The following is a 24,906-nucleotide window of genomic DNA, read 5'->3' as shown; positions in this document are numbered from 1 at the left end:
TTCCACAGCGCTCCAGCCGCTCCGCCCTGCATCTCTCCCCCCCTCTCCACTCTATAGTCTACCCGATTTTATCATCCAATAGGAGAGATCCACATCGATCTACTAGGCCCCTCCCTGTCCTGCCCTCCCCTCCCCACGCACAGCGTGGCTCACCACAAACTTTCCATGACCACAGTCCTGAAATAGTGTTTGGTGACAACAGACTTAACATCGGCAGTCTAGATAAATACGTAAGTTTTTCACTATATTATAATTGTATATAATTTATTTTTTGTCATTACTGTTTCATGTTATCACTCATCTCTCTATCATTGACAAGTTTACGCTACGTAAACAATACTGTACATATATAAGCTTATTTTAAGTGATTTGATAGAATCTGAGGATGTTCTTGTAGAACGAAACATGTCATTCTTTGTATGTTAGTGTGTGTTTTACAGATATGCTTTTAGTGTTTTAATTTACATTGTATTTGCTATGTGTTTGACAGACTGAAAAGCCTTTGCTACCTATAATTATTCGCGCAACATTGTCCTTGTCTGTTATACATATGTTTTAGTTATCACATAATCTGTTTAATTTTTATTTGGCTGAAGATGGCCACTAAGTGGCTGAAACTAGTCCCAAGACTGATGTAATATCACTTACTTGATACACTGTATTGGAAAGCTCAAGCGTGAGGCGATGAAGTATTTTATTTTATTCATATTTCAATGGTTAGTAATTTTTATTTAGATATATTTCAACTGGTGTCCAACGTGGGGCAATGGTTATCTTATTATTGTCATATAGAGATTAGAACCATTATATGGAATAATGTAACCAAACTTACACAATGTACCGGAACGGTGAATCCCTTGTCGCTCTCCAGCCATACACAAACTAACAGCAGATGTTGAAATAAGCCTCAAGCGACGACAGGACATTAGCAGATACAGGAGGGGAATGAACAGCTGACCTCTGCTCAACCCAAAGGCCTGCAGTTTATGAGGTGACGCACGGTCAGTTAATGAATCCTACTGGTCATTCTTCTTGGTTTTCTAGTCCGGGATCACCATCTCACCACCAGATAGCTCCTCAACTGTAATCACGTAAACTAAATGGACCTTGAACCAACCTTCAGGTCCAGGTAAAAATCCCTAACCTGGCTGGAAATTGAACCTGGGGCCCCCAGGTGAGAGGCAGGTACGCTACCCCTAGACTATGGGGCTGGCATATTAGGACTGATGGTGTGTAATAAAATGAGAAATCTCTGACTTAGTTCATACAATACTTGTTCTGATAATGATAATCAATACATAATACACACACACAAAAACTGAGCATTTGAATAGAAATTGCAAGTACAAACATACCAATCACTTGCACAAATACAAGTAATTCTCCAAATGAATTTGAAGGCTGCCAGTTAGCAAGGACAGAAGTGTATCTCCTCCTGAGAGAATTATCTTGGTCCATCAGCTTGGTCCTTTCTTGGCATGAGCGGATTGTGGTATTCTTACGTACTTTATATCCACGCCAAACAGCCTACATTATAAACAGAGATATACAAAATAAAAACTACTATATGAGCTAATATGAACAACTAAAAAAAAAGAAAAAAAACCATCTTAATGCTGGGAAAGCTACAACAAATTCCAAAAAACACTTATGGTTTATACCAAGGCCTGCTGCACATATGGTACAAGCTTCCTAAAAAATTGATGCCAAGGCCAAAGATATGTAGAATTTTCAGAAGTTCTTCAAGAAAGTTGGTTGAGTATTTTGATTCACAAAACCAGAACAGGACCTGCTCCAGCCCATATATTACCCAATCTATTAGGATTGCCTTCCTGGTATAAGAAAATTTAATAAGAATAATAATTCTTGTATTATTTATTGGTTGGACACATGAAGTTACTTTCTATCACAGCTTAATTATAAATACAATAATAATCATGACCAATGTGTTCACCTGTGCTACTGTTTTATTAATTTGGTTTTCCTACCCACCTAGGACACGAGATATGTACCATTTCTTGAAACCATTTACAATAATGAATTCACTGGAGATCCTCATATAAGAAAGATTCATTCCTCCAGTTCATATACAGAAGGCATTGCTGTAGCGCTATCAACGTAAACTTTGCACAGCTTGTTCACAGCAACATCCATTGCTTGCAATTGTCATGGCATGCCACCAGGAATTGTGACTAGCACTGAGTTACTTTTTGCTATAAGGTCTATAACTTTGAGGTGGCCCATACTTCTTGTTTAATACCAACAAGCCTGGTCTTTGTTTCCAAACAATTTTCAACCACTCTACCCAAGATATAAACATTTTAGAAGATAACTGCACTGCATCATCCATCTTCTTTTTCTCTAGTTTCTGAAAATAAGGCAATTTCTCTTTCTTGTATGGATTTCCCGCAAAGAATCATAAGGGACAGCATATAATCATTATCTAGGATGCACAACATAATTTCTATTCTAGGCTTTTCATCGCCACCACTCCTATGCAACACACTTTTTGCTTCCTTCGCATACGTTTGACAGCATATCGAAATAAACAGGTGTCAGATCGGCACTGGAGAAATTACCAAACAAATAACAATTATTATTTCTTGAATCTTTACAATGCCCATGTATGGTATATTGCTCCCGTGTATGATCACTTGAATCACCTTGAATGATACGAGAAATGGCAGCCCTGATTACTTTAGGGAGAAGTATGTATTTTCTGAATATGCTTTTATGTTTTTGTGCTATTTGCATACCTGCCAACTTTACAAAACCAAAAATCAGGGAAAATCAGTAGAAATCAGGAGATACAATTGGTCAAAACTGCTTATTCTACATGTCTTGCACAATACAGTACTATGATATATTTATAATACTTATTGTCTTAAAGCCTGACCGTTGCTACACGTTAATTGAGGTAAATATTCATTTATAGGAAGGGGATTTAGGGATTGGAATAACTTACCAAGGGAGATGTTCAATAAATTTCCAATTTCTTTGCACTCATTTAAGAAAAGGCTAGGAAAACATCATATAGGGAATCTGCCACCTGGGTGGCTGCCCTAAATGCAGATCAGTAGTCATTAAAAGGAGAAAAAAAAGAAAAGGATGCTACAAGGCTAAAAATTACACATCTCTATTCCCTCACAGAAAGTATGTGAATGAGATGATCAGTCTCTGATAAGCCTTCCAAAAATAGTATGAATTCATGCTCCACGTGTGAATCCGTCATGCCATTACTTAGTAAATGCATAGATTAATATATTGCATCAAGCTCCCATGTGATTATGCGAAGCGCAATGCTAATTGTATCAAATAACTAGCTGATGTACCCATGCTTTGCTATGGAATTCTCAGGAAGACTGTCCTTATAGTTTTCCCAGCTTAAGTCAACAGTCAACATAGGTAATTACAATGATGTCAGTATGAATGTCGCAATTAAAAGCAATGCTGTCATATGAAATATTCAATAAAATGAAAAAACAGCACATTTTCTCACTTTTAACAAAGTACTACGGTGTCGATCTAACAGTTCAAAGTTTCAGAGCTAGAATGACCAGGCTGTAAACAGCCGCGAACACTCCTGTGTAATTATTCGATTTAAGTGAGCACACAGCTCATTCCAATCACTACCTCAGAGTAGGGATCGAATAGCTGGAATACTATGATGATCCAGTATGTTACGTACCAGTAGTATCAGAAAATTTATGAACCAGAGGAATGGCATGCTAAACAAGAGAGATCTAACTCCCCAGCTACTTCCCGCCAATCTTCAGGCAGGTTGTTATACTTGATACACACCTACACAGCAGTAATCCCATCTATCGGAGATAAATGGCAGCAGAATACACAAAGTACATCACAACAAACAATGGTCAATGTAATGTTATTGTTGAACAATTTTATGAGCTTTCTTTATTGGAGGCCTTCACATTTAGTTTTCTTCCGACTTAGTTCTTTCATGACTCCCTCTTGTGGTATTATTCATGCGATCATTCCTTCATGACTTTCACATTCTTCACGGTAAAACTGAATAAGATATAAATAATCGGAAATTGTATTCTGTATAACTTTTGTTATGTAGTACTTTTCAATATGACCAATAAGATAGGTAACTGGTCCCATCTAACAGATGGTTTGTTTTGTATTGAAAAGGAGGATCTTATACTTTTTATTATGTAGTATTTATCGATAGGGCCAAAAATAACAAATATTTGAGAATTAAATTTTAGGCCTTCCCCTAAACTACCATTTCAATCAGCGTGAATAAAATTATTTATGGCCTAGGTTGTATAGACTTATTCCCCGACTTCATATACCGATTTTCATTAATTTCTCTTCAGCCGTTTTCTCGTAATGAGGGTACATGCAAACAGAAATTACGGAAAATTAAAACACGCATTCCCCTTTGTTAGGTACTGTGGTCACGACCAGTACAGAAATATAATTCTTTTTAAATTCTGAGCAATGTACAGACAAAACTCTTATTTTAATTATATTGAGATAAATTAAAATGAGTCAGAATTGTCTCCAAATGGCTCCTAAAATCTCTAGAAAAGTCACTAGTCATTATAATTGAAATTCTGTCACTAAATTACTAAAAAAGACTATGTCTAGCGACTAGTCTCTAGAATCAACTAGACTGATGTGAACTGTAAACGAACACGAACATAACACGGGAGAACGAGAGATTGACAATCGATATACACGTCGCGATATACAGGTTTCAATAAACATTGCATATTTGCGCACATATCTGGCATTAATAAACGTCGATATTTCGTTTGAAAACGGCTAATGATCGAAGGACTTCCGGCCACTGGCGTAAAAAAGCCGAAATGACATGATTTGAAAACATGTTTGAAGTTCACCAAAAAATAAGCTAAAATCGGGAGAAATAATAGAATAATCGGGAGGCGGGAAAAACTGTTGAAAATAAGGAGTCTCCCGCCTAACTCGGGAAAATTAGCAGGTATGCTATTTGTAATGCAAGTTCTGTGATATTTTCCTTGCTTGCAACCATGTGCTTCTTGCATGTTCATGAGATTTATTTTATATATATATATATTTTTACAATTTGCTTTACGCTGCACCAACATAGATAGGTCTTATGGCAACAATGGGATAGGAATAGGTTAGGAAGTGACCATGGCCTTAATTAAGGTACAGTCCGAGAATTTGTCTGGTGTAAAAATGGGAAACCAAAGAAAACTATCTTCAGGGCTGCCGACAGTGGGATTCGAACCCACTATCTCCCAAATGCAAACTCATAGCTGTGCAACACTAACCATATCGCCAATTTACTTGGTATTCATAAGAATATGGGCGGCTAACTCTGATGAAGTGTTCATAATCTATAATGATTTATCCAATTATATGAATTATCTTTGTAAGGATAATACCTGAGTGCAGTAATCTTCTAAAATGTTTGTATCTTGCGTAGGCCCTTACCATACAACATAGGAAGGTGAGGCCATGGTTTGACAGACAGTGTTATGAACAAAGAAAATTGACACTGAAAACACTACATAAAACTAGAGAATAAACGGCAAGCGCAACCACCGAAGAATACCAACGAGAACGAAAAAAATACAAGAACCTAATAAGAAAGAAGAAAAAGCAACACCTGGAAAAACATAAGAAAATGGTAGAGGAGGCAGAAGACCCTTACCGAGTTCTGAGACCGAAAAGGCAGAAAATACAGCCCAACATACCCATGGAAACATGGACAGATCATATAAGAATATAAGAAACTGGTCAGCGCAAGTTAAGAATATCTGCAAAAAGGTTTATTGTAGCTTGCACCCCTTAAAACGTTTCAGAAATGTATTCCCTCGATCACTAAAAATTCAACTTGTTCTGTCATTATTATTTCCCATTTTTGACTACTGTGATGTAATTCTTACGGATATAACAAAAGAATTAAGCTTGAAACTACAACGCACTCCAAATGCTTGTCTTAGATATGCTATGGATTTACGGTATGACGCTCGAGTTTCTCCCTACTATAAACATTTATCTTGGTTACGACTAGACGACAGGCGTAAACTACATGCAAATACTCTTGTGTACCAGGTACTTTCGGAAGACATCCCTGCTTATCTCTCCAGCAATTTCCGTCACCTTGGTTCTTTACATCTCTATGATACTCGCTCAGTGTCCCTCCTAGAAATACCTGTCCACCGAACAACCACATACCATCGATCATTTACTATCACCGCTTCGGGATGGTGGAATGCTCTTCCCAAAGACATCAAGGATGCTGCATCAAAAAGTATATTTAAAACCTCCTACCAGCAGTTCCTCGTTAAGTGCTTCCAGCAAGGTACAGTACCTGTATGAGTGGAACGAGTGATTGTGTGTGAAAATGATATGAGATTATTGCACAATAAATTAAATATTGGTTTAATATGATAATTTAAATTAAATTAAAACATCCATATTGTATTTACCAAGTAGAAGTAGTCTAAAAATAGCTAGTAGGAAGTACAGTATTTAACTTAGATCTAGTCTTGCAAGGATACAATTAGTTAAATTTCATTTAGTATTTTTATTAAGCTTACTAGTATTTTTACATTCGTATTTCTTTTGTTGTGTATTGATTTTTTTTTCTCAAACCTGTATTATGTAGGCAGGTACTTTTTCTTTCATTCTTCTTTGCATGTATATATTAATATTTTTGTCAATAATTAGTGTTATTTGTAGTTCTTGGTATTTTAAGTTAATCAATGTCATTGTATGGAATAATAACAATATGTGTGTGGTTAAGTGTAAGAAAGGGCCAAGAGCCCTAACTTCGCCACAGAAAATAAAGGCTTTATCTATGTATCTATCTAATATGCTCTGATTAAGTCACCTAGGACTCCACAAGCTGATGGGATCTTCACCAAGGATGAAATTGCAAGAGCGATACAGAAAATGAAGAATAACAGAGTTTACAATATTGCAGAACACAATGGTTTCTGTAGAACCTTTGTCAGCAGAATCATCAACAGATATAAAAGCAGACCCAAGACTACCCTCAAAAGATTCTGCTCCTACAGAAAAGTTTTCCACATTCACTTTCAATAATGGTAACATTTACCAAATGTCTAATATTTTTAAGAAACACAACATCAAAATAGCTTATAGAACCTCCCACACCAACTCCAAACTCATTTTCAATCCACACACTGTCAACAATAACTATAACAACATTAACAACAAATATTTGAACTCTGGAGTTTACAAATTAAAATGCCAATCCTGTAATTCCAGCTATATTGGACAAACAGGCCGCAATTTTGTCATAAGATATGCCGAACATCGCAACGCTCTCAAATATAATCGTTTCTCAGCTATGAGTGAACATCATAAAGCATCCAGCCACGAATACACTTCAATAGATAAAGACCTCAAGACCTTTCATTATGAGCAAAAGGGCACCTTACTCAACGTTCTCGAGAGCATCCACATCGATTTAGATCAGTTTATGAACCCCTCTCACAATTTAAATGAAGTCAGCGAGAAAAAGAACATTCTACTTTAAACATTCATTCCATATATTTGTCAGAATTTCCATAACACAAACAAACCCCACCTCCATCTCTCCAACTCACCACCACTCTCCCCTCCTCACACCAGCCCTGGACCACCCTTTCCCCCTCCGCTCCTTCCATCCTAGCAAACACAGTCGAACCAACAATAGACTCGATCACGCGAGCGAGACCATTACTTTTGAGAAGGCTAGGCCATTTGAGAGGACAACCACCTGCTAAACACCGTAAGTTTAAGCTTTCTTCACACCCATTCTACACTTTTTACTTATCACCCCACGTTTCTCACACAACCTCATTTTTCCATTACAGATTAGAACTTCATTGACGGTTTCCACTAGATCACTCACAGTTTACTATGCATCTGTCTTCTACCTAACACAGCTTCTCAATTTTATATCGCGGCCCTTCCGACCCTTTATAATAAGGCAGGACACCAGCCAACAATATGAAACAATAATTAAGAAAGGGACCGCTAGTTTGAGAAGATATTCAGAATGCTGCTGTTTCTTAAGCTTTAAATTTCATTGGTGTTTTTTCCTTGTCACAGGCTTTTCACCTGCACGTTATATCAGGCTTGGTTTCTCAAAAATGTTTGCTCCCGCTTCCCTCCTGACCAATTTAATGTGATGAGTTTCTACAAGGATGATTTTCGACAGTGATTTCAACCTGTTTTGTTATTGATTCTAAACAATATTTTGTAAACTATGAGGTCCACAACCTCACCATGTGCTACTATTGTTCATTTCCATCTGCATCATTTGTTTTTTCATTCCTTTGTTTTTTAGGTTAACACAGTTTCTACTTTCAATTATTACTTTAAATTAACTACTTTTCACTGAATTTTGTCGCAGTGAGTTGTTTTTTGCTCCGCATATTGATGTAAATATTGCATATTTATTTTTTCATTTGCTCCTTCATTATGTTTTTTAGCTTTTTTTCAACTTATATTATGTAAATTATTTCAACCCCCCCCCCCCATTTTTCACTGAAGATGGCTCAAATGAGCCGGAACATATTTGAATTTGTTTACTCTGTCTAATGATGGAATATTTATTGTACTGAATAGGAGGATACTCTCATTTTTCACCTTTGTAAACTTATAGGCGATGCAAACCGATGGTGTTCCTAAGATAGGTGTACTAATCACGGGTGCTAGTATTCCTGTGGTGTTCCTCACATAGTGAGTACTAATAACAGGCCACGCAAATCAAATGTGTTGCTCATATAGCGGTACTAATCACAAGCAACACCCAGACCCATGGTGTTTCTCACATAATGGTACTAATCACAGGCAACGTAAGCCCGTGGTGTTCAGCATATAGTGTTAATAATCACAGGTACTGTAAGCCCACAGTGAACCACTCTCTGCTGCTATTTTTCACAAACCTATTGAATACCTAGCGTAGAGGTACTACTCGCAGTAAAGGTAACCCATGGTGTTCCCATCGTGGTGGTAATAAACAGAAGTACACTTATGTTCATAATAACCAGAACAACTTGAAAGACTAGAGATAGGAAGTTCATATTCACAGGACATATGCATTAGTATGTTGCAGGATGCATCGCAGACGTATGTGAGAACCGTACCGTCAAATGAGTGGGTTTGAAAGAGGGCACATTATTGGCATGAGAGAACGTAATGCATCCATCTGGGAAATTGCTGCTCGTGTGAGGCGAAGTGTGTCGGCAGTGCAACGGGTGTGTACAGAATGGTTCACAGAAGGCCGCAGAACACAACGAGATGGGTCTGGTTGCACCACACAAACCACCCCTCGAGAAGATCGACACCTCATCTGAATGGCATTGCAGGACAGATCTGAGTCGTCCTCAGCTCTGGCGCAACAGTGGAACAGTGTAACGCACCGCAGACTATCAAGAGTGACAGTCCGTCGCTGGGTTACCAGCGCATTGTCCACGTTTCCGCGTACTCGACTAATTTGCATAAACATGCTAGACTGCAATGGTGTATGGAACAACGTCACTGGGGACAGAAATGGCAGCAGATAGTGTTTTAGGATGAATCCAAGTTCTGTTCATTTGGAAATGATGGTCCCATTTTGGTTCGCCGCAGACAGGGGGAGAGACATCACATTGACTGCATTCGTACAAGACATACGCCAATTCGAGGCCTTATGGTGTGGGGTGCTATTGGATTCAACCACAGATCACACAGTTGGTGCGTGTCCAGGGCACTGTGACCAGTTTGACCTACATGAATGACATCCTGCGACCCATAGCCATACCCTTTCTGCACAATACCCTAGACGCAATATTTCAGCAGGACAATGCGCGACTACATGTTGCTGCATGAACATGAGCCTTCTTGTTGTCACAGGACGTCAGACCGTTGCCCTGGGCTGTCTGATCACTGGACTTGTCGCCAATTGAAAACGTGTGGGATATGGTGAAACGACGGGTGCGGCACTGTGACCCAATGCGAACCGCAAAAGATGAACTGTGGAACCAGGTGAATGCAGCACGTATAGCTATACCCCAGGACGCTATTTGCGCCTTATACGTGTCGATGCCATCACACGCATGGAACACGTTATCAGTGCCCATGGAAGATCCAGTGCCTGCTGGGCAACAGGACACATGCTGATCCTAGGTGACTGAAATGCTAATCGTTCCTGCAGAACATACTAATGAACATGTCCTGTGAATATGAACTTCACATTTAGGTTACGAATGGCTAAAATTCTTCTATACCAAGTATGAATGCAATATGCTGCAGCTTCTTTCTTAAGTTCCTATCTCTAGTCTTTCATGGTGTTCTATTTTTTATGAACATGAGTGTAGTTTCATGGTTCTAATTCAATCATCCCTTGGTTTCCCCTTTTAGTTGCCTGTTACGCCAGGGAGGGGATATCGTGGGTGTATTCGTCTGCGTCTCTCACCCACAGGGGGTCAAAGTATATGTAGTTTGATGCTAATTCTCATGTACAAGAATTTTTTTTTTAAATTTAAAGTTTAAAAATGGTGTAAAACTAGAAATTTATGGTGGTCATTGTCTTAATGGCAAGTACAAGATAATAATTTCTCTCAATATCAATCCTTGCAGGAACAGGAAGAGGTTAGATGCTGCAAGGAATTAAAAGAAAGTCCATGAATGATTAAAAAACAAAACAAAAATCCTAGGCCTTGGAAGAGAACAAGAATTGAGTGAGGTCAGGTATTAAAGAGAATGGGAAACATGGCAAAAGGAAGTATGAACAATTCAAGACTCGCAGGGCCTCACTTCTGCTGCTCCATGCAGTCAAGCTGGAAACCCTTATGAGCGGTTATTGCTTTGATTTACATTATTGAGAATTCTAAACAAAAATAGCAAAGTTGTTAATGAAATAATAGTAATAAAAGTGCAGAAAGCACATCATCCTACTCCTGTACATGCAACCCTTGCCCATGTCGTGGTAGGCTGGCAATGGCATGAAGTACGGAAGTAAAAAAATGAAATGACGTATGGCTTTTAGTGCTGGAAGTGTACGATGACATTTTCGGCTCGCCAGGTGCAGGTCTTTCGATTTGACTCCCGTAGGTGACCTGCGTGTCGTGATGAGGATGAAATGATGATGAAGACGACACATACACCCAGCCCCCGTGCCAGAGAAATTAACCAATGAGGTTAAAATTCCCGACCCTGCCGGAAATCGAACCCGGGACCCCTGTGACCAAAGGCCAGCACGCTAACCATTTAGCCATGGAGCCGGACCGTGCCTGTGGGGGATGAAGTACACCAGGGACTTTGCATGCCCTGGGACTGCTATAGTAGCTATGGAAGCCCTACGGAAATTCTGAAAAATGACTCAAAACAAATGTACTCAATGGTATGGAAGGCAGAAAGAGTGGATCCTGGTATGGCTGAGGTGGAATAAGTGGCACCCCTGCTTTCCTTGTGGGTGAAGGAGGAATTTCTAAAGGTTAGTGGAGAGAGCTCCTACAGAAAACTTTCACAAATCTGGAAATGGCAAGGGGCAGCCCCCCCCCCACCAGAATAGGGCCTTAGGCCGATAACCTAACTCAAATGTACAAAATCGAAGAAACTGAAATGTCGGCACTATGCTGCTTCCGATGAATTTAAGGAAATAAGTCAAGTAATCAAAATTACCCTAAAACAAATTAACAAAATCAAAAAGGAAAAAAGTCACACCACAAGCAGATTTATCTAGCCAGAGCTACACAACTTATCAGTTAAAATGGAAATAAAAACATATTTCATTATCTGACAGAGTAACTCAATAAAAAAAATTGAAAGTAACAGTTATAGGAAAAAGTAGAGCAACAGGAGAGGATAGCCATTGGGAAAAATAAGATGCTTATAAGGTTATAAATATATTTGCACATTTGTAAAATGGGCTATGGAAGAGAAAGTCAATTACCTGAATTTTTATTGCTGACATAACTTGGTTTCTCCTTTCTTCCATAAATCTACGGTAATGTCTTTGAATTACAATAGCTGCCAATGATCGTTTCTTTGCTTCTTTGCAGAAAGTTCTATATAAAGAGATGGTAGCACTGAGCCTTCTGACAGCTAGTTGTCTTCGATACCATCTTTGTATTACCACGGCTGCAAATATTTTACCTTTCATTTCCTTACAATGTAATTTGTACAAACAGATTGTGGCCTTTAACTTCCGGAGAGATAGAAGTCGCCGATACCACTTCTGTATAAGCACTGCTGCATTACGCTCTTTCTCTTTTTCTTCACAGTAAGCTTTATACAAGCTGATTATCACATTTAGTTTACGAATGGCTAAATTTCTTCTATACCAAGTCTGAATGCAATATGCTGCAGCTTCTTTCTTAAGTGCCAAGAATTTCTTTCTTGAAAGGTATCCTCGACACAAAGACTGCAGCTGAATTATTGCTTTCCGTTTTGCTAAGTATTCAGAACGCATCTTCTTTGTTAATACAAGGCTTCGCCAACAAGCTTGTACTTTTATGATGGCAGTTTTTGCTCTTTTGAATCTTTTTCTATCTAGGAATCCTCTCCAGCATTTCTGTATTATTATACATGCTTTTGCTTTAGCTTCTAATGTTTTACGCATATGAATGCGCTTATTTATTTCCCTTTTCAATGAATTTTTATGCCACCATGATTGGATTTTAGCAGCTGATGCACTGAAGTGAGGAGCCTGAAAGAAAAATGAAAGAAAAAATAATAATTCTTTGATAATTTACACAAAATAATACAAGAGCTATTAAATATTAAATCAAGCTATCAAGTGTAATGTTGTGTCGGTCTCCGCTAAGGTGTATTGTTCTGATCCTCATTTGCTCCTTTCCTGTCATGCTATTTGGAAATACTGTGCATATTTAGTAATCGTCTGTTGTGATCCTGAACTCATACAAAAGGTTGAATGCGAGAGACTTATGCCTCATTCACATAAATTCACAGTCTCGGCCTTCTGAAATTTGCAGAGTGTAAATAATATAATTAGTGAAATCAATCCTGATGTGTAAATTCATTGCAATAAAGGAGTAATTATTGTGAGAAGACAATTACAACCACGCTACCATTGTAAGTACTTACTCTCAATTTATTACTGTGATTGCAAACCCTGCATGAAATGTATTTTTCTCAATTGCGGTATTTATTTCAGAAATTGTAGATTAGTTAATGATAAAGTATATTTGCAGTGTACAAATTTTCAATTTTCCTGAAATTAATATGAAAATAAAGATATTCCGAAAGGAAATCTACATTTGTAATATACCGAAGTTAGTACGAGACTTGCGTCGTTTTTGCTCCAAAACGACAACACCCGCAAATATAACAAATAGGTGAAAAATCACTTTCTATATAAGAATTAGAATATACGTAGCATTTTATTATCAAGTATTTCAAAATTTGGAAGGTTTCTTGAATTTATTTGATTATTTCTCGAGTTACGAAAATTCACCACCACCAGAACGGAGTTATCATATCGTGTGCTCCCCAGTTAACGGGCTAATAAAAGTAATCACACTCTAAAAAATCATATCATCTATATAATACACATCGTACGTAGAGTACATTAAAATATATATGATTAATGAGTACTATAACTACTACTTAAGAGAAAGTTTAGAAAATATATACATTTCTACAGTACACCAAAATATCATCTTCAATTGAGAGGAGAAGAGAAGGATTAGTAAGAAGAAGAAAAGTAAGATCTGTGAAAGGAAGAGGGAAATAATGAAGAGGCGGTAGGAAGAGGTGTTTTCAGGTTGTAACTTGATTCATGCATGTTTACGTAGTATTTTTCACCGGCATGTTTAAAAGCTGAGCTACTGGACATGCTTCTGACGTCCACTGGTAGATATTACATTGTCGGGCTGCGGTAATGGTGAATGATTTCGTGTAGATTGCTGTTCTGTGTACAGGAAAGAATAAACACATGGTGCTGCAGGATCGGGTATTTTTGTTATGGTCTGTGGAGAGGAGCTTGATGCAATCACGGAGATAAGCTGGTTGAAAAGTTTCAAGAATATTATGCAAAAAGCAAAGAGTATGAAGTGTGAGTCATTCTTGCAGGCGAAGCCACCCGAGCCGTGTGTAAGACGGTGTGATATGGTCAGCGTAACGAAGTCCACAGATAAATCTTACACAAGCATTCTGAGCACACTGTAATTTCCTTCCCCAGTTTACTCCTAGGTTGTTGTACACTATATCACAAAATTAAAATGAGGTAATGTGAGTGATGCAACAAGAATTTTCTTTAGTTTACAAGGGAAAGAGAATTTGAATTCACTGAGAGTGTGGAGCATTCCATATACTTTTCTACACACAGATATACTTTGGGCAGACCAGGACAGATGTTCATCAAACGTTATACCAAGATTTCTTACATATTGGCTATACAGTATGGAAGTACCACTTATAGATGACTGTGGTTCGATTGAGTCTGCAAAGTAATTTAGGGTAATTGATAATTATTGCCTGGGATTTTGATGGGTTTAATTTGCATCCTTGATTTTTGGCCCATACATCTACGGTCAACAAGTCTTCATTCAGGTGAAGTGTTTCTGAGTGTAGGTTTTCGAGTTTGCTGTGTATACATATATCTGCAAGTCATCTGCGTATAAGTGGTATTTACAGCGTTTTAATCGAGAAGCTATGCGATTTATATACAAAGAAAAGTAGGGGGCCCAGTACAGATCCTTGTATTCCTACATCAACCGTACGCCAATTTGAATATTCATTGTTGTTATTATTCAGTGCACTGCTGGCGACCAGTGAGATAGGAACTGATCCACTGGAGTGCACTTGTGGAGAAATTGAAAATAAATTTGGATATAAGTATGTCTCTGTTAATGGTGTTGAAAGCTTTACTGAAGTCCAATAATGCTAGAACTGTCTTGTTTGTTGTCCATAGCTTGCCCTATGTCATCAGTCACATATGTTAATGCACTGCAAGTGCTGTGTCTCGGTCTAAAGAAGGACTGGTGGATATCGAGGAGATTGTGTTGAGTAAGATAGATAGTAATCTGCTTGTGAAATATGAATTCTAAAGCTTTTGACAATATGGATAAGAGATAAGAATTATATATTGCTCCATACTGAAGTGCGCTCACTATTAAGTTAAAAGATAGTATAACAGGGTTCAACCTTTCAATACTATTAAAATAAGAAATGTAAGTTTACATTCCTATTTAATTAAAATTGGTACTAGTTTCGACCTGTGTTTTTGGTCATCAGCAGCCGATCACAAATAGGTGTAAAACAATGCACAGATAAATAAATTACAAAGTATAAAGAATTCTGTAGGTTGCTGATAGTGAAGCACTAAAATCTTTAGGGAGTACTGTGTGTTGAAGCATGCACAGGTAAAAATACCCTACTGCCAAAGCCCTTCCCAAAATTCATGAAACCAACATTCCGATCCGACCTATCATCAATTACAGACCTGGCATTTTACACAACATTTCTAAATTCATCCAAAAAAATTTATTAAAAAATTATAAATTTTTATCTAATAAATCTAATAAATAAAAAACACTGAATTAATTGAAAAATTAAAAAATTTGACATCCAATCAAATTTCTCTCTCCATTCTTTCGATATTGTAAACATGTACTCCAGTATTTGAATTTCCAAATTACTACCCATAATTGATAACAACTTAAATAAATACAGTCATCTAAGTACATTAGAAATTAAGGACTTCATATCCATATTAAAATTAGTAATCAACAATAACTTTTTCACCTTCGATAACAGCATTTACCAACAAGATGGTCTAGCCATGGGCTCACCAGCTTCAAGCATCCTAGCTGAAATATATCTTGATTTCTTGGAAAATACAAAAATCAACAAAATAATTTCTCAAACATCTCATTTTGGGCTAGGTATATTGATGACCCTATAGTTATTTTAAATGAAGAATCATCCAGTGCTGACACCACTCTTCTTCTTTTTTTTCTTAACAACATTGACCCTAACATCAAATTTACCCTTGAATCTGAACATAACAAAACCCTTAATTTTCTTGACTCAACTATTACCAGACATCCTTATTCTTTAACTTACAAAATTTTCAGAAAACCAACTCAAACAGCAACCTCTATCTGGCAAGATTCTATACACCCACAAGCACATAAATGAGCTTCCTATAAAACCCTAATTTTTCATGCATTTAACACTCCAATGTCTATAAAAGATTTAAATAATGAATTAAACACCATCCGTACCATTGCAAAATTAAATGGCTTTAACAATTCTTTCATAAACCGTATTATTAATAAATTCAAATACCGCCCCAAAACCAAATTAACAAAAGATAAAACCAAACCCACTGTATTTCCTGCCTTTCTCCCAAAACGCTTATAAAATCACCAACATTCTTAAAAAACATAACATGATAATATCTTTTAGAACCGATAACAGAAATCTTGATTTATTACACAACTCTAATTCAGTTAATATATCTGGTGTGTATAGATTACAATGCAATAACTGAAGCTCTTCATATATTGGAGAGACAGGATGTAACTTTAATATCAGATATTCTGAACACATCAACGCCATAAAATACAACAGATTCTCTGCGATAGGACAACATATACAAGATTCTAATCATAATTTCACCAGTATTGATAACGACATAAAAATACTTAAAGTTCTAAACACTATTGAAAATTGATTTATTCTTCTTGACCAATACTTCAACCCAATTTGAATTTAAATGACATTTCTGAAAAACCTAATATTTTATTTGACTTCCTTATCTGCTTTTTCAAAACTGGTAAATTTACAAACCCAAATTCAATATTCCAGTTCTGTAGTTCCCATCAACATTTTCCACTTCCTATAATCCACCCTCCTGATCCACCTTAAACTACTTCACCTCCTCATTTATTTCCCCTCTTCTTCCCTTTATTTTATTCATTATTTTTCTGCTTCAACTTTTTCTTTCCTCATAACATTCCTCTTTTTTCATTCTCCCATTTGAATTACAATTTCTAACGTCTCTAATGATTTTGACCACTCTAACTTTCAAATTTATATTTCACGCTATTCAAAGCTCGACCTCAACTCTCACCTTCAAATAGATCTCATGCTATGTCATTACAATCCACAACTGTTCAAATATTGCGCTTTTTTTTTTCTCTCTTCATAATTGTTTTTTCTCTATGTCATATGTTTTAATAACTTCACTGATCTAACTTATGAAACTTTTGGAAGCACAGTGCCGATCTACTCTTCCAGAACTTGCTCTGTAATACATTTATATATCTGATCTGCGACTTTCTTCATAATTTTTGGATCTATCGATAAGCAGTGCTAATTCCTAAAATTATACAGTGCCTCATGGACTGCAACTGAACTCTTCAAGAATTTACTCCGTGCTATCGTACATTTAGATATGTATTTGATTCTGGACTTCTTCACACACAGTGCTCTCTAACACATCTAACTTAAGAGACTTATAGAAGTACAGTGCTGATCTACTCTTTGGGAACTTGCTCCGTAGTACATTTGCGTATTTGATCGGCGACTTTTTCATAATTTTTGGATCTATTGATGGCAGTGCTATTCCCTCAAATTATACAGTGTCTCATAAACTGCAATTGATCTCTTCAAGAATTTGCTCAGTATTATATTTGGATACGTATTTGATTATAGACTTCTTCCCGTACTGAGCTCTCTAATGCTTATGACTTACTAACGTTCATGATTGACACACAGTATCCTTAAAATTGTACAGTGCCTTATAAACTGCAGCTGATAAATACGTGTTTTATAGTGCTTCATAAACTGCATCTGACAGTATCATCTAAACTTCATATTTTTACCTGTGCATCTTTCAATGCACAATACTCTCTAAAGATTTTAGTACTTCACTACCAGCAACCTACAGAATTCTTTATACTTCACAATTTATTTATCTGTGCATTGTTTTACACCTATTTGTGATCGGTTGATGATGACCAAAAATAATGGTTGAAACCGGTACCAATGTTAATTAAATAGGAATGTAAACTTACATTTCTTATTTTAATAGTATTGAAAGGTTGAACCATTTTATAATTTCTTTTAACTTATTAATATGCATAAGATGTTAATCGGCCGATAGTCACCGACGTCCTCTGACAGTCTTATTTTCGGAAGTGGGCGAACTATGGCAATTTTCCATATTTCTGGCCAAGTCCCCTGTTGCAGTGAATAATTAAAGATATTCACCAATGGATAAGTGATGTGGTGGAGAATATTCATGAGCATTTTGTGGCCTGTATGATCTATGCTCCTAGCCTTGGTTTCGATGAGTTTTATTGAGTCAATTACTTCTTGCAGTGTGACGTGACTGAAGTAAAATTTATCTCTGTGTGGAGATGGCGTATTATCATGTCTTGATTGTTTTCTCTTTCACAACCGGATTAATTCCCGTTGGCGAGATGAAATGGTAGTTTAATTCACCTACGTTAACATTTAGTTTGTGATATAGACGTTGATTCCCATAGGGAACATGAAATATTTGTCCTGAATGAGTAATTGGTATTATAACATTTAGTTCTTCGCTAGATCCCTGGTTATTGATGCCAAAATATTTCTATAGATTTCCACATCATCACAGGGCATACGTCAGGTCTAATCAAGTTATGGGCATAACATAGTCTATTGCTTTGAATTTCAGAAGTCGTTTTATTACGCAGTATTTTATAAGTCTGTTGGTTCACTTCTGTTGGGTGGTGTTTTTATCGTCTATGAGCAGCATGGAAGATAGGAAAACTTAAAGGGTCCACCTTTTCAATACAAAAATGTTATAGTTTATTTATAACATATATTTGCACTTGGAACTAGTTTCGACGCTGTTTGGCATCATCATCAGCCAAAATGTGGGAAATAGGCTAGCATGTAGGCATTTATATTACACAAGGCGTTACATTAAACAATACACATCTTACAAGGAGATAAAAACAGGGACGAATATAGAAACAAATGAATCGTTGAGAAAGCAAAAGTTATACATATTAAAAATAACCTTAACCACACATCTTGCAGTGCGAAAATATTCGTCTTGAATGATTCCTGAATACAAAACACACGCGCACACATTTCTGAAGAGCCAGCATGCAGGAAAATTTAAAGTGAAACCTTAAGTGTTCTTCTGAGAAGAGTTAATCATTTTTTCTATGTTCCGACTAACTAATGAAGTCTCCCTTGAGTTCCTGATAAACATACACAACAGGAAATTCTCCTTCACTCTCAACAATAGCTATAAAAGACCAACGGTAAATTGTATTTTAAATACTGTGCAGAGATGTGAAAGCATGATCTTGAACATGATATAACTTCTTCATTTAACCACCTTTGAAAGTCTCTCTCTATATTACATAGCTTCATTAACACCACCATTCTGTAGATGCACAAAATAATCTTGTAATCTTCACAGGTCCGGTATTCAGCTCGACAAGAATATAAAATTGGTATTAAGGAATACGTTTTCTGAGAGTTTGGAGGTTGACTGTGCCAGTATTTGTGGTGTATTGTTGCAGCGTTACGTGTAGGGTGGGGGCAGGTTTCTATGATGTTTATTGCGGGACATGAGGCGGTAAAGCTATGGCGCGAGATGAAGAGGAACAGAGCGTGTTGGATAGTTTAGGTCTGGGGAGCGGCCATTGTTGGATTAGGAGGGGAGAGGGAAGGAGCGGTAGGGGAGGAGGAGTGGAAGGAGGGGAAGTATGGAGGGTGATGTGGTGAAAATGTGTGGCGTGACAAAGTATTATGCATAATCTGAAAGACAGATCTGTTTTTCGGGATATTCATGTTTTTGAAAAATTCAATGAGAAAGTCGAATAGGATCTTTGGTTTCTCTGAGATATCATTTAAGTTTAGGTTGGGATTGAAATATTGGTCTAAATGAATATAGAGGTTTTCAGTGACGTCTAGGAAAGAACCTTTGTTTAGAATATCTAATACCTCAAGATCTTGATTTATTTCAGTAAAGTTGTGCTTAAATTCTTTTATATGTAGGCCAACCATGGAAAAACGGTTGTGTTTTATGGCATTGACATGTTCTGCATATCTGATTTTAAAGCTGCGTCCTGTTTGCCCTAGGTAAGAACTTTTGCAGTCTTGGCAAGAAAACCTATATACACCTGATTTAGAAAAAGGACTACTTTTATTTATTGATGAAGAGTTGTGTAGGATCTCTGTGCTTCTATTGTTAGTACGAAAGGCTATTTTAACGTTGTGTTTTTTAAGAACGTTAGTGACGTTGTAAATTTCTTTATTGAAGGTAAATGTGGAAAACGTGGCAGTGCTAGTATTGTCTTTTATTAGGGTGGTTTTTGGGCGGTGTCTGAATTTATTGATTATTCTTTCAATAAAGGATTCATTATATTCATTGAATTTTGCTATAGAGCGAATGGTGTTCAATTCTTTATTTAAGTTTTTTCTTGACATCGGAATTTTGAATGCTCGGTCTACTAAGCTATTATATGTAGCCGCTTTGTGTGCTTGGGGGTGTAGTGAGTCATTTCTTATAGTAGTGGCCGTTTGAGTGGGCTTTCTATAGATACTATATGTGAACGAAGAGGGGTGCCTATTGATTGTTAGGTCTAGGAAGTTGATGGAGTTGTTTATCTCTGATTCTAAGGTAAATTTAATGTCATGATCAATGTTATTAAGGTTTTTGAGGGTGGATGGCGCGTCTATGGAGCGTTCATCTAGGATTATAAATGTGTCGTCTACGTACCTAGCCCAGAATTGGATATTAGCAAATTTGATGTTACTGTCGATGGCGGTGTGCTCTAGGAAATCAAGGTAGATCTCTGCTAAAATTCCTGAGGCTGGTGAACCCATAGTCAAACCATCTTGTTTGTAAATGATCTTATCGAATGTGAAGTAGTTATTGTTAATTAGTAATCTTAATATGGTCATAAAGTCTTGAACTTCTAGTTTACTTAGTTGATTGTTAGCAAGTAAGTTCTTTTCGATGATCGGGAATAATGAGTTGGTTTTTATACTGGGATACATGTTGACTATATCAAAGGAGTGCATTGAATGATATGGTTGAAGCTTGAAACTGTTTAGTTTGTTCACTAATTCTACAGTGTTCCTGATGGATTTATTTGATGAGAATTTATAATGTTTATTAAGAAATTGTTGGATAAATTGAGATAATTTATATAAGGGGCTTGGTCTGTAGTTTATTATGGGTCGAATAGGGACACCAGTTTTGTGGATTTTGGGTAGTGCTTTAGCTGTAGAATGTAGAAACAAATGCATCGTTGAGAAAGCAAAAGTTATACATATTTAAAAATAAGCTTAACCACACATCTTGCAGTGCGAAAATATTTGCCTTGAATGATTCCTGAATACAAAACTCTCAGAAAACGTATTCCATAATACCAATTTTATATTCTTGTCGAGCTGAATACCGGACCTGTTAAGATTACAAGATTATTTTGTGCATCTACAGAATGGTGGTGTTAATGAAGCTATGTAATATAGAGAGAGACTTTCAAAGGTGGTTAAATGAAGAAGTTATATCATATTCAAGATCATGCTTTCACATCTCTGCACAGTATTTAAAATACAATTTACCGTTGGTCTTTTATAGCTATTGTTGAGAGTGAAGGAGAATTTCCTATTGTGTATGTTTATCAGGAACTCAAGGGAGACTTCATTAGTTAGTCGGAACATAGGAAAAATGATGAACTCTTCTCAGAAGAACTCTTAAGGTTTTACCTTACTTTTTCCTGCCTGCTGGCTCTTCAGAAGTGTGTGCGTGTGCGTTTTGTATTCAGGAATCATTCAAGGCAAATATTTTCGCACTGCAAGATGTGTGGTTAAGCTTATTTTTAAATATGTATAACTTTTGCATTCTCAACGATGCATTTGTTTCTACATTCGTCCCTGTTTTTATCTCCTCGTAAGATGTGTATTGTTTAATGTAACACCTTGTGTAAAAAATTGGGTTAAATGAAGAAGTTATATCATGTTTCAAGATCATGCTTTCACGTCTCTGCACAATATTTAAAATGAAATGTACCGTTGGTCTTTATAGCTATTGTTGAGAGTGAAGGAGAATTTCCTGTTGTGTATGTTTATCAGGAACTCAAGGGAGACTTCATTAGTTAGTCGGAACATAGAAAAAATGATTAACTCTTCTCAGAAGAACACTTAAGGTTTCACTTTAAATTTTCCTGCATGCTGGCTCTTCAGAAATGTGTGCGTGTGTTTTGTATTCAGGAATCATTCAAGACAAATATTTTCGCACTGCAAGATGTGTGGTTAAGGTTATTTTTAATATGTATATCTTTTGCTTTCTCAACGATTCATTTGTTTCTATATTCGTCCCTGTTTTTATCTCCTTGTAAGATGTGTATTGTTTAATGTAACGCCTTGTGTAATATAAATGCCTACATGCTAGCCTATTTCCCACATTTTGGCTGATGATGATGCCAAACAGCGTCGAAACTAGTTCCAAGTGCAAATATATGTTATAAATAAACTATAACATTTTTGTATTGAAAAGGTGGACCCTTTAAGTTTTCCTATCTTCCATTCTCAGTTCAATACGGACAAAAATGAAATTCTTAGATTTATATGAGCAGCATCTCGTTTAGTCATTAAGTGGCGAATTTCATCACCTATCCATGGTTTAACATATAAATTATACACAGGAGAGTTTTCCACCTATTCAGTACTAAGTTGTATTTACAATATAATTTACATTAAATGGGACTAGTTTCAACCCTACTTGGGTTCATCATCAGCCATATTAAACATACACAAAATTTGATGAAATCCTAAAACATGTTTCTAAGCAGTAGGAATCTTATGAATATATAATTTACAATATAAAGTGTGGTTGAATTGGGCAAGGGCTATGGCGCTCAAAATGCTGCAAATGAAATTGAAATATTACGTGCGACATAGGTAAGCATTAAATAATACAAATACACTAAACATGCTGAAAAGTCTGGAATAAAAGTACAAATGAGGTGCTCTGTGTTGTAGGTTAAAAATTTCAATATGATTTTAGACTCATGTAATTCAGTAGGTCCTGGTAATACGTAACGGTTGTGGACCGGGTGCTATGGTACTAAGAATGAACAGAATGTAAACTGACACATACGGTATATAAAAAATATACAAGTACGTACAATGTCTGAGTAACAAAATGTGTAGTTGATACTCTCTAGAAGAAGAGTCGACTATACACTGTATCAGCCTAAGCAGAGAATTTGGTACTTGGTGTGTTAAGTAACCAAGTCATGCTGATAGGGCTGCATGGTTGATTTTTGGGCAGACTGAATATGAAGTTTTTGAATTCTTCTTAACACATTGATGTCCGGCCCATCTGACGTATAACTGGCCCCTGTGGCCAGAAGGTTTTGGCAGAGACATGGAGTTATTGCAGGGTATCATAATTTAATAATTTTAGGTTCATTCACAGTTATATCTGCCCACTTTAAAGATTTTGGTGAGATTTTATATTTCGGTTCATTCTGGTATTGATATCTGTTTGATTCCTCCACCATATATGCCAACAAATTCATTACAAATGAACAACTTGACATCAGAACCTATATTTTCAGGTTCACTCGGCGAAATTTTAACGCCAGGCGTCCACGAGAAAGACTCCAAAAACAGTATAATACCCTGTTAGGCCACTCACTGCCAGAAATAGGGAGAATATTATCAACAGTACTTACATCTAGACTATCTTTGCTATCTGAAGCATCAGGTCATTGCTCACATGGTGCAATAAACGTGTCATTCAACGCATCACTTCCACATAAATGCATGACACTAGCACTAGAATTATCATTAGATGATTCATCTTCACTCTCCTCACAATCACGGGAAACATATGACAAATTATCAGCGTACAATTCATGTATAATATCACCAGGAGTCAGTCCACTGTTTTTGTTTACCGGGGCTGCCATTTTTGTTTACTAGCATTGATGGATACACGGAAGATATTCGAAGGCAAAAACAAATGCAACTGACTCACTAAAACGGGCAAAACCAGTACTAAAAGAAGCGTAGTTTTTCTACCATTTAGGCACATCAACGATAATCTCCAAATAGTTCCTCAATAACTGTTAGATGGCATCAGAAGACAGACTTGCACAAACACGTATTTATACGTGATCGGCTGCAGAGCACCGTGCTTGGAAACACGTATTGATACGTGAGCGGACAGCATTGTGTTAAGAAAGCAGACACTGCGCGTGGTGATATGAATTGGTGGAACTCTCAGTTCATAGCAGAAAACAAATTGGACCTATTAAAATTTACTTTTTCCGGTCTAACTGTGAGCATGGCTCGCAGCGGCCGAAATTACGCTCAGGCCGCGCTGCGGGCATAGCCCGTAGTAAGGTTTGACAATTCACTAAAAATCGAGAATGAGCTATGCACGCACGCATCGTGTTTCTTCATGTATTAGTTACGAGAGTATTTAAGCAGATGGCAGTATTATGTGCCTAAGTCAGAGAATTTACGATATTTTCGACCAACATGCATTAGTAGATGTCACTCAATGAGCTCTAAGACATGGCTTCTCGCGGCAAACATATGATTTTTTGGTATATTATGATATACGTTTATACACAAATTAACATATTATTGACATATGAATTCGAAACAACTTCTTACATTTCATTATGATTGGAGTTCGTTTTACGGCCTAGCACATGTTCCCGCGTATTTCTTATTTGCATGAATACGTAAGATTGTCTACATATTAGTAAAGTTGTCTGTTTAGAAGACAGTATTTTCTCTTTCTCAGAAGTCTTTTGTGGTAAATGGAACAATAATTTTACATTTGAGTAACTTTTGACAAAATTTATCAATTACAATAAAATTTCATAAAAGCTCCCATTTTCATTATTGTAATTATTACTATTATTATTGAAAACTTATTAT

At 36.7% G+C, this 24,906-nt stretch overlaps 1 protein-coding gene across 1 annotated transcript in view; it reads right to left on the bottom strand.

Annotated features, from left to right (window-relative positions):
- LOC136871867 (abnormal spindle-like microcephaly-associated protein homolog) overlaps positions 1 to 24,906 on the bottom strand; it is a 270,465-nt gene that overhangs the window by 98,811 nt on the left and 146,748 nt on the right. The window contains exons 10-11 of the mRNA XM_067145512.2: positions 11,915 to 12,670; positions 1,356 to 1,527 (exon numbers count right to left, since the gene is read on the bottom strand). Of these exons, the coding sequence (XP_067001613.2) occupies positions 1,356 to 1,527; positions 11,915 to 12,670 (928 nt within the window). The remainder of the gene's footprint in view (positions 1 to 1,355; positions 1,528 to 11,914; positions 12,671 to 24,906) is intronic.

This window comes from Anabrus simplex, chromosome 4 (genome assembly GCF_040414725.1).
Source record: "Anabrus simplex isolate iqAnaSimp1 chromosome 4, ASM4041472v1, whole genome shotgun sequence".
Taxonomy (NCBI): domain Eukaryota; kingdom Metazoa; phylum Arthropoda; class Insecta; order Orthoptera; family Tettigoniidae; genus Anabrus; species Anabrus simplex.
This window is presented reverse-complemented; position numbering and strand designations above follow the sequence as displayed.